General features: G+C 35.8%; 1 protein-coding gene across 1 annotated transcript; it reads left to right on the forward strand.

Moving 5' to 3' along the window:
* Positions 1-18,361: 18,361 nt before the first annotated feature.
* LOC133820985 (stemmadenine O-acetyltransferase-like) lies at positions 18,362-20,049 on the forward strand. Its single transcript, XM_062253530.1, has one exon. It carries the CDS (start codon positions 18,513-18,515, stop codon positions 19,827-19,829), a length of 1,317 nt encoding a protein of 438 aa, XP_062109514.1. The 5' UTR covers positions 18,362-18,512; the 3' UTR covers positions 19,830-20,049.
* Positions 20,050-26,741: the final 6,692 nt, after the last annotated feature.

A 26,741-nucleotide genomic window follows, 5' to 3' on the forward strand; every position in this document is an offset into this window, starting at 1 on the left:
TACCTCATCCTCAGTTTTTGCTCCAAGGTTAAGAGTTCGAAACTATTTTTCTTTAAGATATTCCAGCCTCGATCTCGACTTATTTCGAAATAGGTTTAGGTTCCTACTTATCATCGATTAGTTTTTTGGCTGGTTTGTTCCAAACCTGTTAAGTTTGCACATCTGGTTAACTCCAAACGTTTTCGGTTTTTGATAATTCGGTTATGTCCGAACTATCTAAGCTCGCGTATTTGGTTATATCCAAATACTTTATATGTTTTTGATAATTCGGTTGTGTCCGAACTATCTAAGCTCGCGTATTTGGTTATATCCAAATACTTTATATGTTTTTGATAATTCGGTTGTGTCCGAACTATCTAAGCTCGCGTATTTGGTTATATTCAAATACTTTATATGTTTTTGATAATTTGGTTGTGTCCGAACTATCTAAGCTCGCGTATCTGGTTACATCCAAATACTTTATATGTTTTTGTATATGTTATTTTATTTTTTAAGCTGATGGTATATGTACCAATGATGCCCCATTAATATCCTATGAGTGTGACCATAGGTTATTAAATTAAGAGAGATTGCAAAAAGAAAAAGAAATAACATATTTGAACGAAATGGATCTTTTATTTGATGAAATTCAAAAACAGACGAGCTAATACAAATAGAAATTCATGGTTACAGGCAGCACTTTTCCTACACTACTGATAGTAAGGTCTAAGGTGGTCGCCATTCCATGCTCGCAGTACCATGCTCCCATCTAATCTCGCAAGTTTGTACACACCAGGTCGGATGACTGACTCTATCTGGTACGGTCCTTCCCAGTTCGGCCCGAGCACCCCAGCTGCTGTATCTCGAGTTGCCAAGAATACGCGTCTCAACACCAGATCTCCCATTCCAAACTTTCGATCTCGAACCCTCTTGTTGAAATATCTGGTAGTTTGTTGCTGGTAAGCAGCATTTCTCAGCTGAGCCTCTTCTCTTTTTTCTTCAATCAAATCTAAGGTTTCTTCGAGCTGAGTGTGGTTTGAACTTTGATCGTAAATCTGAGTTTGGATCGTGGGGATTTCTACCTCAATGGGCAACATTGCCTCGCAGCCGTATGCAAGAGAGAACGGGGTATGCCCTGTTGATGTTCGAGCCGTGGTCTTGTATCCCCAAAGGACTTGGGGAAATTCTTCGGGCCACCGTCCCTTTGCTTCCTCCAAATTTTTCTTCAGAGAACTCTTGAGGGTTTGGTTTACAGCTTCGACCTGGCCATTCGCTTGAGGGTGAGCCACTGATGAAAAACTCTTTATTATACCGTTCTTTTCACAAAAGTTGGTGAACAAGTCGCAATCGAACTGGGTTCCGTTGTCGGATACGATCTTCCTCGGCACTCCGTATCGACACACGATGCTCTTTACAACGAAATCAAGGATCTTCTTTGAGGTTATAGTTTCCAATGGTTCAGCCTCCGTCCATTTTGTGAAGTAATCCACGGTGACTACAACATATTTCACTCCGCCTTTGCCAGTCGGGAGAGAGCCTATGAGGTCGATGCCCCATACCACGAAAGTCCATGGGGATGTCAACATGGTCAGCTCGGATGGTGGGGCTCGGGGTATCATGGCGAATCTCTGGCATTTGTCGCATTTCTTCACATACTCGAAAGAATCCGTTTTAATGGTTGGCCAGAAATATCCCTGGCGTATGATCTTCTTGGACAGGCTATGCCCCCCGGTGTGATCTCCGCAGAACCCTTCATGAATTTCTTCAATGATTTTCTTAGCTTCGGGAGGGGTTATGCACTTGAGTAACGGCATGGAATATCCCCTTCGGTACAGCCTTCCATCCAAAATTGTGTAACGGGGAAGTTGATACATCAACTTTCGAGCTTGGTTCCGATCTTTTGGAAGAACTCCGTTTTCGAGATAATCAACTATCGGGGTCATCCAGGTCGGCTCTGTCTCGATCATACACACATCTTCCTCTTCTGGCTCGTTAATGCTAGGCGCTGATAGGTGTTCTATGGGTACAACATTCAGCTCTTCGTTTTCGGCGGACGTGGCGAGTTGAGCTAAGGCATCTGTATTCGAGTTCTGCTCGTGGGGAACCTGTTCGATTGTATAGAATTCGAAACACTCTAACGCGGATTTTGCCTTCTCCAAATAAGCTGCCATTCTCGTGCCGCGAGCTTGGTATTCACCCAAGATTTGATTAACCACTAGCTGGGAGTCACTGTAGCAATGTATAGCTTTAGCTTTGAGCTCCTTAGCTATACGAAGTCCTGCGAGTAAAGCCTCGTATTCGGCCTCATTATTCGACGCTTTGAAGCCAAATCTTAAGGCAGAATGAAATCTGCTTCCTGCGGGGGTAACTAAAATGACCCCTGCCCCCGCTCCATTTTCATTTGACGAGCCGTCGACGTAAAGTTTCCACAGCTCGTGGGCCGTGGTTATTACCTCGTCGTCGGCTATACCAGTACATATCACTATAAAGTCCGCCAATGCCTGTGCCTTAATGGTCGTTCTCGGGTGGTAGGTGATCTCGATCTGACCGAGCTCAACAGCCCATTTAAGAAGCCGACCTGAAGCTTCTGGTTTGGACAGGACTTGCCTAAGTGGTTGATCAGTCAGCACATGGATGGGATGTGCCTGAAAGTAGGGGCGGAGCTTACGGGATGAATGAATTAGACTGAGCGCGAGCTTCTCCATCAATGGGTATCTTGATTCTGCCCCCAGTAATCTTTTACTGATGTAGTAAACGGGTCTTTGCACCCTCTCTTCTTCTCGAACGAGCACAGCGCTTATCGCGTGTTCGGTGGTTGAAAGGTATAGGTACAATACTTCTCCCGTTTCAGGTTTTGACAGGATGGGTGGTTTCGCTAGGTGCTTTTTGAGCTCCTGAAATGCCAGCTCGCATTCCTCTGTCCATTCAAACTTCTTACCTCCTCTCAGTAAGTTGAAAAATGGAAGACCACGATCAGTAGACTTCGAGATGAATCTGCTTAGGGCCGCCAACCTGCCAGTCAGACTTTGGACATCTTTGTGCCTTCGAGGTTAGGGCATGTCAATCAGGGCCTTGATCTTGTCAGGGTTAGCCTCGATTCCACGAGAGTTCACAATAAAGCCCAGGAACTTTCCTGAAGATACCCCAAAAGTGCACTTCTGAGGATTTAGCTTCATGTTATACTTCCTGAGCACGCCGAAGCACTCTTCGAGGTCATCAACATGGTTCTTGTTGAGTTGAGACTTTACAAGCATGTCATCAACATAAACCTCCATATTGTTCCCTATTTGTTCTGAAAACATCATGTTTACGAGCCGCTGGTATGTGGCTCCAGCATTCTTGAGCCCGAACAGCATGACATTATAGCAGTATAGCCCTTTATCCGTGATGAAGCTCGTATGTTCTTGGTCGGGGGCATGCATGGGAATATGGTTATATCCAGAATAAGCATCCATGAACGACATCAGGCCATGCCCCGCCGTGGCATCTACGAGCTGGTCAATCCTTGGTAACGGAAAACAGTCTTTTGGGCAAGCTTTGTTGAGATCTGAGTAGTCAATACAGGTTCTCCACGTCCCATTGGGCTTTGGGACCAACACCAGATTGGCTACCCAGTCAGGGTAAAAGGCATCCCTAATGAATCAGTTTTCCTTTAACCTGTCAACCTCCTCCTTTAACGCCTTCTTTCTGTCTTCGTCCAGCTGTCTTCGCTTTTGTTGCTTTGGAGGAAAGCTTTTGTCTATGTTTAGTGCGTGGCTTGCTACATTCGGGCTTATCCCCACCATGTCTGAGTGCGACCACGCGAAGACATCCTGGTTTTTCTTCAAAAAACAGATTAATTGCTATTTTGCCTCGTCTTGGAGGTGTTTTCCGACCTTCACCTTCTTCGAGGGATCAGTTTCCTTGAGCTGAATTTCTTCGAGCTCCTCTAAAGGTTCGAGGTCAACTCTCTCCTCAATCCTCGGATCAATCTCCTCGTCAATTTCTAAAACCGTTCCGTCTTTGTTTTGTATGATAACGAGTGCTTGAGCGTTCATTTGTTTCTTTCCCCTCAAGGAGATGCTATAGCATTCCCTCCCTGCCAATTGGTCTCCTTTTAATGTCCCGACTCCACTAGGGGTCGGGAACTTAAGGGCCAGATGCCTTACTGATGAAACTGCCCCCAGCCCGACCAGGGCGGGTCTCCCGAGCAGCACATTGTAGGCAGATGGTAAGTCTACTACCACGAACTCCATTATCTTGGTCACTGAGATTGGATAGTCTCCCAAGGTCACGGGGAGCTCAATGGATCCCATACAGGCAGTTCCTTCTCCTGAAAAGCCGTACAAAGTAGTTGCACATGCTTTTAGGTCGCGAAGGGAGAGTCCCATCTTCTCGAGGGTTGCTTTATAAAGGATGTTGACTGAGCTCCCATAATCTATGAGAACTCGGTGGACCCTTTTATTGGCCAGCTGAAGAGTAATGACCAGCGGATCATGATGAGGGAACTGAACATGGGAGGCGTCTTCCTCGGTGAAGGTTATTGGTTGTGTTTCACTCCTCTGGCTTTTTGGTGCCCTAGGTTCGGGTTCATAAGGAGACCCGTCCCCTGTCTTTAACTCATTAAAATATCTCTTTTGGGCATTCCTGCCTCCTCCTGCGAGATGAGGCCATCCCGAGATGGTTATTACATCCTCTCCATCAATCGGCGGGGGCCTGTCTTCTGCCCGAGCTCGGGAGTTGTTGTTTTGTGTCGTCGGAGGCGCGGCTACTCTCTGGCCCGCGGCCATCTGTCCAGTACTCTGGTTTTTGACATACTGCCGGAAGTAACCTCTCGAGATCAACCCTTCAATCTCGTCCTTCAATTGCCGACATTCATCAGTTGTATGCCCGGTGTCTCTGTGGAACCGGCAATACTTACTGGAATCCCTCTTGGATTTTTGATTTCTCATCGGGTCCGGGCGCCTAAAGGGGACCTGGTTTTCATTAGCCAGGTATATGTTCTCCCGAGACTCATTGAGCTCGGTGTATACCCTATACACGGAGAAATACCTCTCCCCTTTCTTTTTCTTTCCTCCCTCAGCTTCGGGGTTACTTCCTTCGTTCTTTTTTCTCTTGGAGGGGTTCTCCGTGGCAGGCTTTGGTGCTGCTGGGTCCGCCGAGGTTGAGGCAGAGTTGATGTTTATCGTTGTAGTTTCGGACTGGGAGGTCGCTTTGAGCGTCGACCTCGCTTCCTCTACATTGACAAACCTCTGCGCTCGTCTGTTAAACTCGGTTATTGACCTTCCCGATTTCCCTTGCATGTCGTCCCAAAGAGCACTTCCCGGTAATACACCAGCTCGGATAGCCATTAGGTGTCCACTGTCATCCACGTCACGGGCTCGGTCTACTTCCAGATTAAATCTTGTTAGGTAACTTTTCAATGTTTCGCCCGGTTTCTGCCGGACGTTAGTTAAGGTGGATGCTTCTGGTCTGACCCCCACCATTGCTCTGAATTGCTTCTTAAAGTCTTTAGAAAACTGCTCCCATGAGGTTATTGAGTGTCTCTTATACTTTTCAAACCAACTTTTGGCAGGTCCTGCCAATGATGTTGGAAACAACATGCACCTGAGCTCGTAACCCACGTTACTGGCTCTCATGATAGTGTTGAACGTGCTCAGGTGACTACACGGGTCGGTCTTTCCTTCAAATGTAGGGACGTGAGGAATCCGAAACCCTTGAGGAAATTGAGTGTCAGAAATATGGGGAGCAAACGGCTCGAGCTCCTCATCAGAGTCCTCATATCGACCATTTCCTCGTTCATTCTTTAAAAGCCTAAAGGCTCTTTCGAGCTGATCGATTATTTCTTGGACTGGGTCAGTAGGAAGTGTTGTCTGGAATTGATTGTCATCGATCGTGATTCTAGGCTCGCGTCTCCGCAAGGGATCTCTACGCCTATTCAAGCGATCCCTTAGGTCCGGATTTGTTTGATCTCCATTACCCCGACTCTGGTTCAGGTGATTTCGCAGGTCGGGACGATTCTTGCGGCTTCCAGTGTTATTACGACCTCGGTCACGTTTACTAACGGACCTGGTCTCTCTGGACTCATCAAAAGTGAAGCTCATTGCTCGGTTATTCCGTGATGGATTCTTTCTATGTCGCCTCGTCTCCGCCGTGCGAGACCGAGACGTTTGACTTTTCTCAGATGGAGCGCCTCTCCGTTCCTGGAGAGTCTCCCTGTTTCCTTGTCTTTCCCCCGCACGCCCTTCATTCTGATCTCGAACAGGTTGAGCGTTCCTGCGGGGGGACGAAGGATATCTTATGGGTGATGGAGGAAACCGTATAGGCGATGGTGGCTGCCACCCTTGTCGCGGCCTGGAGGGTCCGGAATTCGCCCGAGATGGGTCGGTCGCATTTGGTGCGCTCCCAGGTACCTGAGTCCGAGCCTTTGCAGGGGTTCGGTTATTCTCAGTTCCTGCAGGCACTTCCACAGGCGGGTTTGCCGAGGCCCGAGCCCGAGTACTCCTCTGGGGCCTAGGTGGAGCAGATGGCTCTGCTGGTGCCGGAGGTTGAGTCGGCCTCCTTGTGGCAGCATCCTTTCGTGGACGCCCGCGGAGCCTCCGGGGAGGAACATGCACATCCCTTGGAGGAGGGACTTGGTTTTCGCGCGGAGGTGGGGGCTGAGCCACCTGCGCCTCTGCGGCTATCCTTGTCAACTCCTCATTCTGTTTGTTGGCCTCTGCCAACAGCTGCTTCAGTTGTCGGTTTTCAAGTTCCACAATAGGAACGTACCGCTCAGGATTGTAGTACATATCCTCATCTCTTGGTGGAGGAGGTGGTCCCCGGGAATCAGAAGACCCACTTCTCTTCTCAACATCCGAGTTCTCCATTGGTTGTTTTCCAGGACGTCTTGGGTAATTTTCTTCAGGTGTGTTCTGATTGTTTGTGGCCATGATTCTCTCAGGGATGGATGCTTGAGGCTCTCAATGAAAGCACCAAACTGTTGACGCCGTTTTTCATCAACAGTGAAAGGAGAGCACGTAAATAATAACCGATAATGGCCAATTAAAATATAACAACACAAACACACGATTTTTACGTGGTTCAACAGTTAAATCTGCCTAGTCCACGAGTCTCTGTTATTAAACTCAAGATTATCTCTGAAAATTCTTAAGCATGAATTCTTCAAAGTTTTCTCTCCAGGTTCAGAATTTCGGTCCATTACAATGGCGCATGACCCCTCTATTTATAGAGAAGGCTGCAGAATACTATCCCACATATTTTGGGTAGTTACTCTTTTTGTATAAATAAAATTAATGGCTTTAAATGCCTATAATCAGATATAAAAGGAAACGTCCCCTGAAGACCAGGGGGCGTATAACTAATCGAATAATATCCTAAGATTCTAGGGGATTTACAGTAATAAATGAGGATTACATCTCGTATGGACAACGCTTATAGATATTCAAGGTTTTTATCATATATCTCCAAGACCTTAGCTTCCCAAGCTTCTCGTCAGCTTTCGGGCTAGAGACATCTCCCGAGGTCACATGGCTTTCGAGATCGTATGTGCGTCGAGCTCGGGACCCCTGATCCGAGGTCATCCCTGAGGATGGATGCGTCTCCGGAGCTACCTTTCGAGATCATGAACACTTCGAGGTCACCATATTCGAGGTCGTCTATGTCTTGCAGGCTCGATATTTAGTCCTGGAGCATACTCTAAACCTTACGAGTCCAATTTTTTGTGAATCCGACTTTCGAGGTCTCATTTAACATGGCTCGAAAACTGGGTACAACAGGCACCTTCCCTCTAACTTTTAGATGCAATAACTTTGCTAAAAAGTTAAGAGATGAAATCCAATCACATTCAGGATACAACTCTGCTTCAATCTCCTCGAATAACTCGTCATAATACTGACTCCCACCGGGATCCCTTTCTACTTCCTCAGTTGTCGGTAAAAGGAAGTCTTCCACAATGTGAAGCATCTCATCGTCTTCATTCTCATCAACCACCTAATCAGCAACAATTTCTTCTACCTCACCATGAAAAATCCACTTATCATAAGGTTGATGAAAACCCCTATCGAATACGTGTGCCCGAACTACATCTAAAGATTCAAATCTATTATTATTGCATCTCACACACGGGCACATAATTCTTCCATCAGAATCTACATGTTCCGACGCCATCCTCAAAAAAGCTTGTAGACCATTCCAATATTCTTGACAACCACGATTTCTCAATGTTGTCCAAGTCTTGTCAATCGCCATCTATAGTGTTATAAGAGTGTGAGTTTTAGTAATGTGAATAGAAATTGATAACAAAGGAGATTTGTTATCATTTTTGAAATCCTATGCAATATTATAATATCTTATGCTATTTTATGATTTTTTATTAGATAATATTATTCAATAAACAAATTAAATTAAATTATTTAATTAAATAATAATATATCAAACTTTTATAATTTAATTAATTAAATTATTATTTATATAATTATTTATTCTTAATTTTTTATACTTTTATTAAATATTATTATCAATTTCTATATTCATGTAATTTATAACTATTTAATATTAGATAATATTATTCAATAAACAAAATAAATTATATAATTTAATTAGATAATATTATATCAAACTTTTATTATTTAATTAATTAAATTAATAAAAATAATTAAAAATAAATTATTATTTATTCTTAATTTTTTATACTTTTATTAAATATTATTATCAATTTCTATATTCATGTAATTTGTATTAAACAATATTATTCAATAAACAAATTAAATTCAATTATTTATTTAGATAATATTATATCAAACTTTTATTATTTAATTCATTAAATTATTAAAAATTAATCAAAAATTAAATTATTATTTATATAATTATTTATTCTTAATTTTTTATACTTTTATTAAATATTATTATCAATTTCTATATTCATGTAATTTATAACTATTTAATATTAGATAATATTATTCAATAAACAAATTAAATTACATAATTTAATTAGATAATATTATATCAAACTTTTATTATTTAATTAATTAAATTAATAAAAAATAATTAAAAATAAATTATTATTTATTCTTAATTTTTTATACTTTTATTAAATATTATTATCAATTTTTATATTCATGTAATTTATATTAAACAATATTATTCAATAAACAAATTAAATTAAATTATTTATTTAGATAATATTATATCAAACTTTTATTATTTAATTCATTAAATTATTAAAAATTAATCAAAAATTAAATTATTATTTATATAATTATTTATTCTTAATTTTTTATACTTTTATTAAATATAATTATCAATTTCTATATTCATGTAATTTATAACTATTTAATATTGGATAATGTTATTCAATAAACAAATTAAATTATATAATTTAATTAGATATTATTTAATTAATTAAATTAATAAAAAATAAATTATTATTTATTCTTAATTTTTTATACTTTTATTAAATATTATTATCAATTTCTATATTCATGTAATTTATATTAAACAATATTATTCAATAAACAAATTAAATTAAATTATTTATTTAGATAATATTATATCAAACTTTTATTATTTAATTCATTAAATTATTAAAAATTAATCAAAAATTAAATTATTATTTATATAATTATTTATTCTTAATTTTTTATACTTTTATTAAATATAATTATCAATTTCTATATTTATGTAATTTATACCTATTTAATTATTTTTTATTATTTAATTAATTAAATTAGTAAAAAATAATTAAAAATAAATTATTATTTATTCATAATTATTTAATTTGTAATAATAATAATTTTACAAATTAATTATTATTTAACTTTAAGGCTAATTTATTTTTTTAAATAATTAGAGAAATTAAAATGGCAGAAGCCTAATATCAGCTTAACAAAGCAGGCCTGGAAGGAACAACCCTAGACGTAATGTGAAAAATGACGTTGACATAAACCCAGAATAAAGAGAGAACATACTGTATGTGGAAGTATCAATCTGCTCTGGAAGCTCCTTTATATCCACCTCAAACCTCTCATGAACCTGCATTTCATATACCAAAATTTCTTTAATGACCAATAGCAGTACGAAATAGAAAGTAAAAGAGAGATGGTGTAAGAAAAATTAAATCCTTACATCATTTAGAACATCAGAATCAGCGGCGGAAGAAACAAACGTTATGGCAAGCCCTTTTGTGCCGAACCTACCAGCTCTACCAACCTGGCTAGAATTTCATGAGAAAGGAGTCAAAAGGCTCAAACAAAAGCACCTCTCAACTTGTAACATAACAAAATTTCATAGTACAGTTTATAATATGAAAATAATTAACCAGGGCCGTCTCTACCTTAAGGGAGAGATGGTGGACCGAGAGCTGCGTGAGGAGTGAGGAGCACCGTGACCTGCGTGAGGAGTGAGGAGCACCGTGAGACTGTGCGAAGGCAGGAGAAGAGAACAGATGCGAAGAAGAGAGGTGCGGTGCAATATGTAACCTCTACATAAACATTAGCGGCGGGGTACCGCCGCTATTACTATAGCCCGTCGCTAATAAATGATATACTCCGTCGCTAATACTATTAGCGGCAGATATCTGCCTCTAAAAAAAGGTGATTATCCGCCGCTAATAACACTTTAGAAAATAAACTGTTTGCTTCTCGGGCATTTTCCTCTGTTGTATTAGCGGCGGACCCCCTAGCCCGCCGCTAATGCCCTGTATAATAGTGGCGGACTGTACCCGCCGCTAATAGCTACGCCGCAACTAACATTAATTGTTGTAGTGATAGTCAACACCCCCACTATTTTATAGTTTAATATCCAAGATAAACATTTGAATATTAATTCTAGAAACCTCTTTGTTTCTAAAATTCTCCTTTATGTTTAAAATTGATTCCATCTTGAATCAAAATATTACAAACAGTAACTTTAGACACCAAGCATGTCTAGATTTATCCATTCTATACACTTATAGGGAATGTGATTTAGAATGTGGAATTCCAAATTACCTATTTGATAGGATGACCAAATTAATCAATTGATTAACAGCAAAATAAATTGATTAACTTTGGAGCATCACCCCCGCATTTCTCACATAGTGATAATAAAATACCACTTTAAAATAGAAATCTCCTTATTTCTAATAAGTCATTTATCCTCCAAGATAAATCTAGACCTATGATTCTCAAAGTTTATCGTGAGTCCTTAAGCTTCATGATAAACACTCAATAGATCAAGATAAAAAAACCTCAATGTTTATCTTGATTCATTTACTTGCTAAAGCAAGGCACACTTATTTGAAAGTAACTTTCACTTGGTTGCTTTCTTTTATATATTTCACAAAATAAAATGTGAACATAAGTGTAATGTGAGAATTTCTCAAACAAATAATCACATTATGAAATAATAGGTCTACACACTTACCTATTATTTTAACAAGTTCATTTTGAAACTTTGTTTATGTCTCACACAAATGTCTCATAGCAAAATAAAGAATTATTATAGAATAATACTTTAATTTTATTGATAGCTTTTAAGAGTACAAGCTTTATTACAATAAAAAAAATTCCAACAAGGCACATAAACATGGTAATCATGCTAGGATATCTTCTTCCTTTTCTATAGCATTTACCTCATTCTCATGTGGGTCCTTTCGGTACCTACATACTCTAGCATAGTGCCCGGGTTTTCCACAAACAAAACAATGACCTCTCACGTCTTTGAATTTTCCATGATCTTTCTTTGGACCTAAAGGGTTCCCACTACCCCCTTTGTTGTTGTTGTTGCCCTTTGGATGCTTGTGTGAAACCGCATTGGCTGTGGAAGTCTCATCTTTAGACTCATTCACACCCTTGTCTCTTATTCTCGATTCCTCTTCAATTCTAATGTGTTTTTGGATCTCTTCCAAAGTGTAATCCTCATTCTTATGGAGGATTTTTTTCCTATAGCTCCTTCAAGTTGGTGGTAATTTTGCCACTATTGCACCAACTTGGAAGGCCTCGAGAAGCACAATCTTGATAATTTTCAACTTGTTCACAATCACTTGTAACTCATGAATTTGAGGTAAAAGAGTTTTCCCATCAATGAAAGAAAATTCAAAATATTGAGAAATTAAGAATTTTCTTGTACCTTCTTCCTCTGCCTTGTACTTACTCTCCAAGGCATCCCAAATCTCCTTCGCGGATTTGGTATTGGTATAGAGATCATATAGCCTATCGGATAGGGCATTAAGGATATGACCCCTACAAAGAATGTTGTCCTCTTCTCTCTTCCTTCTTTTCTCCACCTCTTCAGGAGTGTCTTTGTCGGATGGCTCGTCTAGAGGTGCCAAGGATGACTCAAGGATGTAGGCTATCTTGAGTGTTATCAAAAGGAATTTCACCTTGTCTTGCCACCTAGTGAAATTGGATCCATCAAACCTATCCAACCTCACTAAGTCTTGGTTCATGATCTTTATGGTCTCTCCTTCCATTGAAACAAAAAGGGATAAGCTTTTGATTGTTAGAGAATATATATTATTTTTTTTTGGTGAATAAGCTTCAGTGTATTACTCAACAGCCAAAGGGTACAATTCAGCTAGTTACAAGCCTACCAACCAGCTACAAAACCAAATACAGATCAAACAAATCCAACCAACAGGAAACTAGCTCATACTGAACTTAGTGACCCATTCCCTATCTATAGCTTTAGCCTTTTTAGGCATTACAAGAGAAAGTCTAAACTGAATCTCTCTAACAACTCTTTGTACAGTATTATCTACATGCCAAACTTTATTGTTCCAAAAAGCATCATTTCTCACTCTCCATATATGCTACACGAGAGCTGTAAGAACAGAGTAAAGGATGCTCTTCCGAACAACACTCAATCTCTTAGCTTTGTGAGTCCAACAGAAAAGTTGCTCCAGATTTAAGGAAACTGAATTCCAACCCAAACTTTGCTTGATCTTCTGCAAACAGGAACTGCTATATTGACAGTGAAAAAAGAGATGACCAATACTCTCAATATCACCTCCACAAAGCAGACAAGATTGGTCTATTAACGGCTGAAACTTGTGCAATTGCTCTCTAGTACAAAGCCTCTGCATCATGACCAGCCAAAGCATAAATCTATGCTTCGGAATGCTCAGCCTATCCCAAACAACTTTGCTCCATTTAACTGCAACAGGATGCTCAAACAGCAGTTCATGACCAGCTTTAATACTATATCTCATCCCTGCAAATTTAGACAGCTCAATCTTAACTTTGAAGGCATCTATGACAGCAACCAACCGCTTCCAGTACCAGCTGCAATCAAAAGCCGCCTGGTACTCCCACCAGTTTCTATCCATCAGATAAACACTATTAATCCACTTCACAAACAGATTATCCTTTTTATTGGCTATTGCCCAAACGTACTTACCCATTGCAGCCAAATTCCAATCAAAAACCTTCCTAAAGCCTAAATCACCAGCTGTCTTAGGCAAACAAACTTGATGCCAAGCTACTAACCCCGGACTAGTACTATCAGCCAAACCTTTCCAGAGAAACGCCCTGCAGATAGCTTCAACACTCTTTAATAACCTTTTAGGAAGAACCATTATTTGGGCCCAATAAGAGTGCAAAGTAATCAAAACAGAATTGATTAGAGTGACTCTTCCCATGTAAGACAAGTGTCTCGTGCTCCACACTCTGAGAATATATATTATTGCTCAATGGAAATATGGAAAAACCAATATACAACTCTATGCAAAAAATACAATAGATAAATAAATATTACAACTCAATTGCTCAAAATACAAGTAAATAGAAAGATGTAGAAGAGAGAGAAAGAAGAAAATTATTAGAACTAAAACTCTAAAACAAAAGATACCAATAAATATGTAAATAAAAATAGAAGAAGAGGATTACAAACTCAATACAATAATAATACAAGAAGAAAAACTGAATGAAAAGATCAATGAAAAACACAAACTCACACTCAACCAAAGTGTAGAGTAGTGGAGATCACCCACTTGAACAAGGTTCAAAACCTTTGTCCAAAAGCTTATTTCCCCCTATTCTCTAAGCACTAAGGGATCTCTCAAGGAAATATCTCTCTGGAATAATCAAGCCTCAAGGTGTATTTTTCAGCCAAGTGCTTTGTGGATGAAAAATGGTGTGTCTTACAAGTGAGCATTAGGCTCCTATTTATAGAGTTTTGAGACACCCTTTGAATTTCAAATTCCACCAACTCACATGGCTGTTACCAATGATTAATTAGATGTTTATGGAATTAAAATAAAGATTTGGGAGTTACTTGGCTGTTGGAAACGTTCAAAATTAGATAAAACCAAAGTTGGAAAATGCTGTTAGACGCTCAGGCCGCGGCCTGAAAAACACGCGAGCCGCGGCCCACGGTGTGTTTTTTGCCTATTTTTTCCTCTTGGGCCGCGGCTTGAAAAACATAGGCAGCGGCCCAAGTCATTTTTTCAGCAACCAATTTTCCAAATTTGTCAAAACGTTCAAAATTCATTCCCACTTGATTTTGTAACTTCCATACACATTATGGGAGTTAAAACCACATCTCTAACAGCCATATTTCACATATGGCTTTAAGAAATTCAAATCAAAATGTGTAATATCAAATCTACACATTATTGGGTAATATTTGGGAGTTACAAGTTTGTAACTCCAAAATATGTCACATTTGGGCACATACATGTATCCAATTTTGTGACTCTCAATAATATGTTACAAGGTGTGACAAATCATATTATGTCACATTATTTAATCGAACATTATATTATTTAAAATAATATAACATTGCCCACCTTTCCTCTTGTTTCCATCTTTTGAAGACGAAGCTTGGTTAGCTTCAGCCTTAGCTGGATCAACAACAATAGTAGTAGTTGTCTTCTTTTCTCCTCCCTTACTTGGTCCACCCATGATAGACTCAAAAGTCTGAAGCTCGTTCATGAGCTGCGTTAGACCATAGTTGAGTTTATTCAACACATAGTTGGTGGTGAACGACAGAAAAGCTTGAGACAGACTATTGAAGAGGGGAGAGAAGACGACTAAGGGGATAAAGACTCTCCATGATCTCAAAGGGGATTTGTTGGGGTGGAAGGCTATGCTTACAATGAGTTTGGGGTCCAAAGGAACAAGACAGATGCAAGATTCAGGGTCGAGATGAATTGCTAGGCGTAACCTTCTTCTTTTACCCTCTTGAACCTCGACAACTTGACGTAGAAAAATGAGAACTGATGTCTTCACGTTTAGTGTGCTCTTCGTATTCACGTATCAGTCATTGATTACGCAAGAATGGAGACTTTATTCAAGGTGAGGAAGGTTGGTAAGGGATGGCAAGGTCAAGCCCCCACTAATTCTTCTCGGAAGGCTGCATCATTTATTAAATAAAGAAAAATGTGAGGGCCCATTAATTAAAAAGATGGATAAATTGAGAAAATATCTCAAAAATTCGAGCCTGAATAGGCTCGAAATAACGAGGTTAAAGTTTTGATGTAATCGAACCAATATAGGCTCAAAGTATTGAGGCAATACCCACATAAAGTGGGTAGTTAATTTTCAATATGAGCTATCCCAATTTTTTATGAAAAATTACCCAAAAATGGGTTATCATTGGTTTGCATGCATATAAACCTGACATCTAAAACCCTATTTCTTGTAATACACGATACCTATATCCTACCACTTTACAACCCTAAAAAAATGCAATTTTTACCTTAAAAAACTCATTTTTTTCCACAAAATCTTGAGGAAAATATATCAAAATACCCCATTTTTACACAAATATATCAAGAACACAGCAAGAACAAGAAAAAGAAAAAGCTCATAGACATTATCAACAAAGAAACAGTAGAGAAACTTACACACGGGAAGTTGATGAAACTGTAGAGTGGATTGAAAATGCTTGTACAAGGAGATCCTTGGAAACTCTTCGTAAAAAGGAGATTGTGTGAGAAATTGGGGGACATATATCTGATATGTTCCTCTTCGAAGAGGACATGCAAGAAGCTTTGGTTTTCTTCAAGAGTGAAAGTGATTAAAAATTGGAGAAGATGGGGTTTAAATAGGCTAAGGGGGTGATTCAAGAAGGGATTTGGGCATTTAAAATGAATTAACCCGTGATCTAAGGGACAACATTTAATCTCGAAAAACTGGCAGCAAAAAGCAGGCAAGTGAAAAGACATGGGCAGAAGAAGAGTACTCGAGTACTCTCAACATCCATTCGTGTGTTAACACGTATACCCACTCGAGTGTGGTAGGTGGGCCCGTTTCTTGAAAGAGAAGTTCAAAAGTTTCCTTCTCACGGTGCTTAAAAAGATACTTTTGAGGGGGCAAAATGTTAGACCCCAAATTTCGAGATATATTTATCAGCCTCGAAATGTAGGCTCACAAGAGTGGAGATCGAGTATACAACAGACAAACAATATGATGACTTACACTGGTAATCATTCACCAAACTGCCACATCATAGTCATGGTGTGAGCATGATATGTGAGCTCGAAGAAGAGGGTTCACTCTGAAAGTTAGTCTAGAAGGCTTGACAGATGAGGAGGTGAATAGTCATGTAGCGGCGAGCTCAAACCATGTTGCAAGCTCGAAAGCACACCCGAATACCAAAGTAGACGCTTACAATTCCCTATAATTCACTACTACAAAAACACATTTTTAGGACACTCACATAAATGCGAGTCCTAAAAAGCCTCCTGTACTTTTTAGGACTCGAGAATTTGTTTTAGGACTCGCAGAGCGAGTCCTAAAAACTATGTGTGTCCTAAAAGTTTGAGTTTTTTTTTTAAAGAAACACCTACTGGACTTTTTAGGACTCACAACGCGAGTCCTAAAAGAATTTTTTTAGGACTTGCATTGCGAGTCCTAAAAACTTATGTGTATCATAAAATTTTGAATTTTAAAAACTTTCAAATTCCCTCCAATTTTTTTTAACAAAAGTTTTATTATTATATATTAAAAAAACAAAAAAAATCACTCAAACCATTTTTCACCCTCTCTCCTCGGTTCCCTCTCTCTCTCCCCCAAAGTCTCTTCTCTCTCTCCCTCTCCCCCGAAGTGCCATCGCCGAACGGCCGCCGTCCCGTCTCCCACCACTGCCACGCGCCGGACCAGTGGAAGCGCCGTCCCCCGAAACCCCCGACCTCCTGGAGTTGGCGACCTCACGCGCGGCCTAAGGCCCTCAACAGGGTACTTGAAGTTCGGTCGTTCATGGGTTTCTCCCAAACTTTTCGAGCATATTCCGGCCACCTCGAGCCACCACGAGCTAAACCACCACCACCACCATACTCCTTGCTTCTTGGGCTTTAAAACCCAATAGTTTGTTTTCCGAACCACCACCTTTAAATGGGAGCCCGCCGCCGGATTCAAAACCCACCAATTAATTTTTTAAAAATAAAAAATAAAATTTTTCAGGACTCGCGAGTCCTAAAAACGCAAAAACCTCAGTTTTTAAGATTCTCAAATAGAGGACTCACGTCCCGCGAGTCCTAAAAAGCTTTTTTTGTAGCAGTGATTGTGAAATTGGTTATATATCTTTATATTAACAGCCCTATTCTTAAGGGATATTTGATATTCTATATATATATATATCTGATTGTATATTTATTAATTATTGTATTATTTTGAATTCAAATCAGATATTATGTAAATTTTCCCTAAAATTAAGGGAATATATATTCTGTAAACCACATCTATAAATAGTCTGGGTTATAGTTATTTATTTTCACGCTCAAGTTATATACTCATGTTCTGTGAAATTGCTCTCAATCTTTTTAACACATACTAGATTAATAAAAGTTAATCGTAGACTAGCTAGATTTAAGTACTGAATCACGAAAAAAATCTAAATCTTTTCTTTTCTTTCTTATTATTTTCAAGTGCTTAATTTCTCTTATCTAATTTTGTTGGAAGAAAAACGTCTTGAAAGATAATATTATTGTGATGATCGGTTTATCTGACTATTTATGGTCAAATGCATATAAAGTCAACTTTCAACAAATGAAAAAATTAAACAGAAATTCAATAGATTAATCACACACTGTGTTGTGTTCCTACTCTTTTCGTACCTTAATCTTCGGCATAATCCTTCAAGTGTTTATATTTATTATCTTTTGACCAGCTATTCCATTTTAATACAATGAAATTATAATTAAATTATGAATTTTTTCATTAAAAATAAGTAATAAAATGCGCATGTATATTGACTTATTGTGTCATTAATTAACAAAAAGAAAAAGATTGATATCTACTACAATTGAGAATGATTAATGTGCGAACTATATTTACAATAAATAGGAGTTACCTCGTAGACAATTAATCATACCAGATGATTCGTACAAATATATACATTAATTATTTCATACATCACATATTACACATTACTATAAAAATAATACAAATGGACTTTAATGTATTAAATTACAATAGGATTATTCACATTTGCATTAGTGTTTATTGGTAAGCCCTTAACATCCTTTGTTATTTTATTATTAATTTATTTATGTTGTTGTCCTATAAATTGTTACAAAAATCACAAATAAAAACATACAGATCCAACAATTCAAAGCAGATTAAAAAAAAAAAATGAATGTTATTGAAGTTGAAGTAATCTCAAATGAGATTATCAAACCCTCATCCCCAACCCCAGATCATCTTCGCCATTATGAGCTATCCTTCCTTGATCAAACATCACCCAAAAGCTACAACCCTTTTGTCTATTTCTACGACTTAAATGGTGATGATGGTAATAGCATAGATGAAATATCAAACAAGATTAAGAAATCTTTATCGGAGGTCTTAACCGTTTACTACCCTCTAGCCGGACGAGTTAAGAACGACCGATTCGTTGACTGCAACGATGAGGGAGTTCTCTACACAGTAGCCCGAGTCAACCCACCCTGCCATGTTTCCGAGGCTATGAAGAATTTCCGCCCTAGTGATCTCAGCGAGCTCCTTCCATTCAAAACCCACCAACTCACTGAATACGCCGTCGGAGTCCAACTCAACATCTTCGAAGGCGGCGGCATCGCCGTTGGCTTATGTGTTTTGCATCAAATCACCGACGCATTATCATGCCTCATGTTCGTCAAAGCCTGGGTTGACATTTCTCGCGGCGAAGCAGATACCATAGCGCGTCCGGAATTCGTCTCCGCCACGCTCTTCCCCCCCAAGGAGGATCCAGGGTTCGACGGAGGTGCAAATATCAGTACAGCGATCGTGACAAAGAGATTTGTGTTCGACGCGTCGGCGATTGAGGCCATCAGGGCAAAGAACAAAAACGAAGAAATGACAAACTCAGTGGAAGAGTATCAGAGACCGGCTTCTCGGGTTGAGACTTTATCTGCTTTCATATGGAGCCATCTAGTTGCTGCAACCAGCGAAGAGTGTTCTTCCGATTCCGAGAATGCTTACGCGGCGATTCACGCTGTGAATCTTCGTCGGAAACTCGATCCTCCGCTGCCGGAAGAGTCATTCGGAAACCTAAGCAGGTGTTCCATCGTAATGTTTAATGGGGAAGAGGAGTATTGCTGCGGTTATGGCGAGATGGTGAGAAGAGTGAGAGAAGGGATAAGAAATATAGACATGGAGTATTTGAGTAAAGTGATGAAAGAAGGAGATGTGAACTTGAATTTCTTACGAGCATATGCAAGAAAAATATTCATGAATGGAGGAATGTTCAATTCATTCATTTTCACTAGTCTCTGTAGGTTTCCACTGTATGAAGCTGACTTTGGTTGGGGTGAGCCTGCTTGGGTTAGCTCAGCTGCGATGTGTGTTAATAATGTGGTTGTTCTTATGGACACTAAAACTGGTAATGGAGTAGAAGTTTATATTTCTTTGAAGGAGGAGCACATGGTTAAGCTTGAAGCCAACCACGAGTTTCCTAAAGCCACTAATTAAGTTTGGCGATGACCTCAACCGTGAACTTAATTTGTCACTATATGGACACTCAACTACTCTCGGCCAAGTGGATAATCCAAAGTTTGTCTATATGCATCATATTATAAGTTTGATCAGTTCCCACCTCCAAAATGAATTTATTTTTCTTCCTCAATTTCAGTATGTAAATTTGTTTCCGTCAATGATGTATGATGTTTTATAATCATTTATGATTTTCAAAGTTTCTCTCTCACACTCAAAATATATAATTAATATTATTGTTGTTAAGGCATATTCCATAGTGGCCCTATATTTTTTTACCAACAAACATCCCAATAAAAAAAAATTCACGGTAAAACTCCTTCTGTTAATTAGTTGTTTCAAGTTAGCTTCTTTAGGTGGTAAATGTTACGTAAGCAGGTTAAGTACCATAAAAAATACTAATGGAAACACTTTATAAGGCCACAATAATTTTTTTTCAATTTTAATTTTACTTTTTGTTTAATTTTAATTATGTATTATTATTTTACAACATTAGAAAAATAATTAAAATACTAAAACAAAGCTTAAAATAAAATAAAAAAAAACTTTTTTCAAATATTTTTAAATTTTGAAGGGAATAAACTTAAAAACTTTTTTCAAATAAATTTAAGTTTTGAAAAATGTTTTAAATTTTTTTTTCTATTTTAAACTTTTCTTAGTGTTTTAATTATTATTTTCTGTTATTTTAATGTTTTAAAATAATAATACATAATTAAAACTAAACAAAATTTAAAATTGAAAAAACAATTTTAATTTATTTTTCTATTTTTTTATTAATTAAAATATATTTTTTAAAAATAATAATTAATTAGTTTTTAAAACGTTGCCTATAAAGTGTTGTCACATGTATCTTAGTAGACACTTGACGTATTTATGTGACATTTAACACATAAAATGACTAACTTGCAACAAATCATTAACGAAAATGGAGTTTTGCTGTCAAAAATTTTTTATAGGGGATTTTGTCACAATTTTTGTAAAAAAATAAAGAGTTTTTCCACAAATAACTTATATATATATATATATATATAAATACTCTCTTTCGCATCATTTCAGTTAATTCACTCACTAGTGTAGAAGATCACTCATAATTCCAAAATTCCTTAGCATAGCATCCCACCCATCTCTCACACAACACAAGATAATTACATATGTGCCATGTCTTAACATTAATTCCCTCAAACATGTTAACTCCAATAATGATACTTCAATTTTTTTATTTTATTTTTTCTCATTGGGTAATAAATTTACCTATATGCGTGTTACATTATTGACCCCTAAACTTTCCTTGTTCAACTTTTCAGTAAGTTTCTACTATCATCTCGTTTATATTATATATTTTCTTTTTCAAAAACATTCCCTTGTTATAAAATATAATTGAGATTTATATCAACTCAAGATCACCACCTAGCTACTTTGTAAGTTTCTTTTTATCTGTTTAATTTTAAAAACAAAAATAAGGGGAATAAAACAAAAATTAGGGAGGAAGATATATAGTTTCACGAAAAGCAGGTTGTTTGCCATTTTAACTAAGTTAAATGAAAGTGAAATTTTCTTTGTCAATATATAAAATAAAAGTGAAATTTCCATGCATGTTCAATAATATGACAAATAATTAAGAGACTGCTATAGTGTTTGAAAATGTCCACCCTTGAGATCTAGAAAGAGTATATATATAAATATATATATAAATACTATTCTCAATTATTTGAGATAATATATAAATACTTTGCGTTAGTGTTGTATATTGAAAAAGGCTTGTTGTGTGGTTTGTTTTTTTGTTTAAAAAAATTATGAAAGAAAAAGACAATTATTTAGATGACGTATGTAATGGCAGGTACGACTAATCATAATCTCGAAGATCTGCGTATAGTATAGTATAGTATAGTATAGTTTGGCATACCGTATAAAGCTCGTATTGTATTAAATAAGTGGAACACTACGTTTGGAATAAATTTTGTATTGTATTAATTATTACAATCACAAATTATAAGAAAAAAAAATATATCAACTGTATATTACAATGCATAAGAAAAATGTATGTATTAACTCGTATTGTAATATTTTTTAAATTAAGTTGTATTGTAGTAAGGTCTGGGGCAAGGGTAAGTGCCGGAGCTAGAGTTGTGGTCGGAGCCAGAGTCAGGGGCTGGGATTGGGGTCGAGTTCGGGTCAAGAGACGGGGCCGGAGTTGGGGTCGAGGTCTACGGTCGGGGTCTTGGGTTGGGGCCAGGGCCAGAGTCCGAGGTCGAGAGTTGGAATCTGGGGTCTGGGGTCGTGGTACGGGTAAGGGGTCAAGGCAGGCTTCGGGGTCGGGGTTTTGGGTTGGGGCTAGGGTCGAAGCCAGGGTCCGGCATCAGTGGCGGGGGGTGGGGTCTGAGTTCAGAATCTAGGACTGGGGTTCGTGGTCGGGGTCAGGGCCAGGGCCAAGGTTTGGGGTCGAGGTTGGGGTACTAATCAAAGTTAGGGTAGGGTCAGGGTTAGGGGTCGGGATCCTAGGTCTGAGGCTAGGGTTGGGGGTCAAGGCTGGGGTAGGGTTGGTGTCCTTGGTCAGGGTTGGTTTCGGGGGCTGGGCTAGGGTCGAAGGTTAGGGCCTAGGGTTGGGGTCGGGGTAGTATCACATATGATATTGTTATAAAATATTTATTTTATTTAGTTTTAATTAATACAAGGGAATACCAGCACATAGTGTTGTATAAAAATAATATTATACAATACAATATAATATAATATGACCTACCAAATGTGCTTTGTGTAGTATATGCACTAAATTATAGTACTACTCCCTTAATTTATTACTTCCAAAAGAATTAGATTTGAATTCGTTTTAATAATGACACTACTCTTGCACATAAAATTGTAGATCACTCAGCCCCAGCCGGGCAATGAGGTTGACGGTTAAAATCTTGATATTTTATATATGTCTCTTAAGACATTATTGTTTCTTATTGTTAATTATATTTGATGATATTTAATTTTATATAGTAAACCATCATATATAATTGATTTGATTCATGCAACACATCATATAAAGATAGACTTTAGCCAGTTTGGTACAACTTGTAGAAAATCTAGAAGCTGGTTTCTAATAAAGCTATGCAATAAAAGTATTTAGTAAATACTCAGAAAACAACTTATTGAATAATTTATGTAGAAGTTATACTTAAAACTAAAAGGTTAAACTGGCACACCCAGTTTTTAGCTTTTTCTAAAACTCATTTTGAAAAAACTCTACAATAAATGTTTTTTTTATCTAAATATATTTAATTATTTATTATATATTAACCAAATTAAAATAAATTAATATTATAATAACATAAATAATACTTAAATCATAAATATTTTTATTTTATTCTAAATATATTTTTATAATTTTATATTTATTAGATAGTTTTAAATATTTTATTTTATTAATATGTTAGCAAATCTCATAAATATAGAGATTTAAAAAAATATTTAATATAGATTTTTTTATATTCTATAATATTATTTTTGTATCTCATAGTATTTTTAATTTATAATTCATCAACCACATATTAATTTTATGCTTTAAAAAAAGGAAATAATTAAAAACATAAAAAGTTAGAGTTTTGCATAACTTAAATTTTATATATTTGTGATTATATCATGACCATATTATTATAATATAATAATTAGAATTTTAGCTACACCAACTAGTAATAATATATATACAAATATATGTGTATATTATATAATATAACTTTTTGTTGATGATATCTTTATTATTAGTGTTTTATCAAAAATAAATTTTAATTTTAACATGTTTAAATAAATACAATAATTATATTGAAATTTATTTAGTATGTGTGAATTTATTTTAATAAAATAAAATAAATATGATTTCTATTTTGGTCTTTTAATATTTAACAGTACTTAGTTTACCAAATACTCTGCTACAGTTTTTCCAAATCACAACACTTTAAAATCTATAATTTACCAAGTTTGACAATTAATTCCCAAAGAGGTTTTCAAACCTTCATCACCATTTTCTTGATCAATTGTCTCCCAAAATGTATAATAATTTAGAGGGTGTTTGAATCCTTAACTAAAATCAGTTTTTTGTTTTTAAACGCTAAAAACTGTCTTTTCAGAACAAGTAGGGGTGTTTGATATTATTTTGATAAAACAAATTTTAAAAATAAAAGAACAAAAAACTGAAAATTTTAAGAACAAAAAAAAGTTTTATGTTTTTTTTTTTAAAAAAATATTCTCCATCTTTTTTTTTCTTTTTCTCATATTACTTTTTTTAATTATTATTATCTCATATCATTTATTCTAACATCACTTTCTCTCTCTTTATTTTTTTCTCTCATCACTTTCTCTCACGCCATTTTGTCACTTTCTATCTTCTCATTCTTTCTCTTATGATCACTTTCTACCTCCTTATTTTATCTCATATCACTTATTATATCATCATTTTCTCTCTCCTCATTTTTTGTCTATTGCTATTTTTTCTCTCATCACTTTCTCTCCTCACTTCTCTGTCTTCATTTTTTTTTCTCATCCTTCTCTCTCATTTTTTCTTGTAACATTTTTTCTCTTCTCAATTTATCTTTCATCATTTTCTCTTTTCTCAAATTTTCTCTCCTTAATTACATTCTCACTTATTTTTCATCAAATTTTCTTTCACATTACTTTATTTCATTATTTATTATAAACTTTCAAAATATTTTTCTCTTTGTAAATATGTTTATATATTTTTTATTTAAGATTTTCTTAAAAAAATTAAAAACTAAAAAATTATTTTTAGAAAATATTAACCAAACACTACTTGTTTTTTGGAAACTATAAAAACAATTTTCTGTTCTCATTTCTGAAAAAAAAAAATTAAAACAAAAAAACAGAAAACAATGTCAAATGAGCTCCTAATTTGCTTCTACAAGTTAAATACCGATCAAAGTACAGAAAAATGGTCTGTTTGGCATTGTTTTCTGTTTTTTGTTTTCAAAGTTGTGTTCTCAGAAATGAGAACATAAAATTGTTATTGTAGTTTCTAAAAAACAAGAGGTGTTTGGTTAATGTTTTCTAAAAACAATTTTTTAGTTTTATTTTTTTTAAATCTTAAATAAAATATTAACAAATATATTTACAAAGAAAAATATTTTAAAAATTTGTAATAAATAATGAGATAAAATAATTTGAAAAAAAATGATGAAAAATAAGAAGTGAGAAAGTAAGGAGAAATTTTTTGAAGAAATAGAAATTGAGAAGAGAGAAATTGATCCAAGAAAAAATAAGAGAGAATGTGATGAGAAAGAAAGTGAAAAGAGAGAAGTGGGTAGAGAGAAAGTGATGAGAGAGATAGTGAAGAGAGAGAAGTGAGTAGAGAGAAAATGATGAGAGAGGAAATGACGAGAGAGAAAAAATGACGAGAGAGAAAATGATGATATATTAAGTGATGAGAGAGAAACTGAAGAGAGAGAAACTAATGAGAGAGAAAATTATGTGACAATAAATGATGTTAGAGAATAATAAATAAATAAATGATGTGAGAAAAAAAAATATAGATAAATTTATTTTGAGAACAACAGAAAACAACTTTTTGTTGTTCTCAAAATTTTCTGTTTTTTGTAACTTTGTTTTTAAAAATTGTTGTATAAAAACAACGCCAAACATCCTAACTTGTTTTCAAAAAACAGATTTTAGCTTTTAAAAACAAAAAATAATTTTTTAATTAAAGTGTCAAACACCCTCAAACTTTTTTTTTTAGAAATGGCTCATTTGAAGTATTTATAACATTTAAAAGTCGTGACTTTTAGATAGCATAGCCCCAATTTTTAGGATACACAAATTTCACTATTTTACTCAATCCAATAGCTACAAAACTGTGGAGTTTTCACATTCCTAAAAAAATAAATGAGGGATTACATATTTGCCATGAGCTAAATAGAAAAATATATAAATAAAAAATCTCGCGCTTGCACTATTTTAAAGATGACGCACGTACTGAAAGTCAGCTGGTGGGACTAAACATAATCTAGAAAATGTTAGACGCAGTATGCAGTAAATTATAGGTGCACTACAATGTAGATCACCCAGCCCTGGGTAAATTCTTGACTTTGGAAATCCTGAATTTTTTTATGTTTCAAAATAACTTCTGACTTGTTCATTTTATTATTTTATCTCGATTTGATCAATGGAGACGTACAACCCCAAGTTATTATTGTTTTAATTGTTATTTGCACTTGATAATATTTTTATGTAGGAAATCAGGTTGTGACTTTAATAATATACAATCATTATTTATTAGTAAAATAAGATTTGCTTAGATAAATCGAATCAAATAAATTGAGTTTATTAACACATTTATTATCTTATTTGGATATATATATATATATATATATATATGCTTCCATGAATTATTTGGAAAAATTATGGGGAACTTATATGAAAAAAATACAGTAGTAAAGGTTGAAAACCTGCATAATATTTGCCCAAATCTTTTTTTTATAACTAAATATTTTGGTAAATTTACAAAATAACGCGTGAATGGGATTGAATAAATAAATATGACAAAATGAAGTACGCAAGTGATTAAAATATTTATTTATTTTTGCTAAGATAACTTTAATTTTTTTTAATGAATTCTTGTAATCATTCATAACATTATTTTAAATGAAGACACTTCATCTATATGACTAATATGTTTATAGCTCGCCGAAGATCCCATCCTCCGTTTATTTATATAAATATATATATATATACTATGTAGAATCAATATGCAATACACATTTGTTTAGTTTTAGAGTTGTAAACATTGATTCACTATTTTTAATATATATACATAATAGAATGAATTCTAATGTTATAATATATACATATTTATATCAATAATCTCTATATATATGACATCTAAATGCAACGTTGATA

This window comes from Humulus lupulus, chromosome 3 (genome assembly GCF_963169125.1).
Source record: "Humulus lupulus chromosome 3, drHumLupu1.1, whole genome shotgun sequence".
NCBI classification, from domain to species: Eukaryota; Viridiplantae; Streptophyta; class Magnoliopsida; order Rosales; family Cannabaceae; genus Humulus; species Humulus lupulus.

Bases quoted from the DNA above. Each gene is read 5' to 3' on its own strand.
- LOC133820985 (XM_062253530.1), top strand. From the start codon at position 18,513: ATGAATGTTATTGAAGTTGAAGTAATCTCAAATGAGATTATCAAACCC.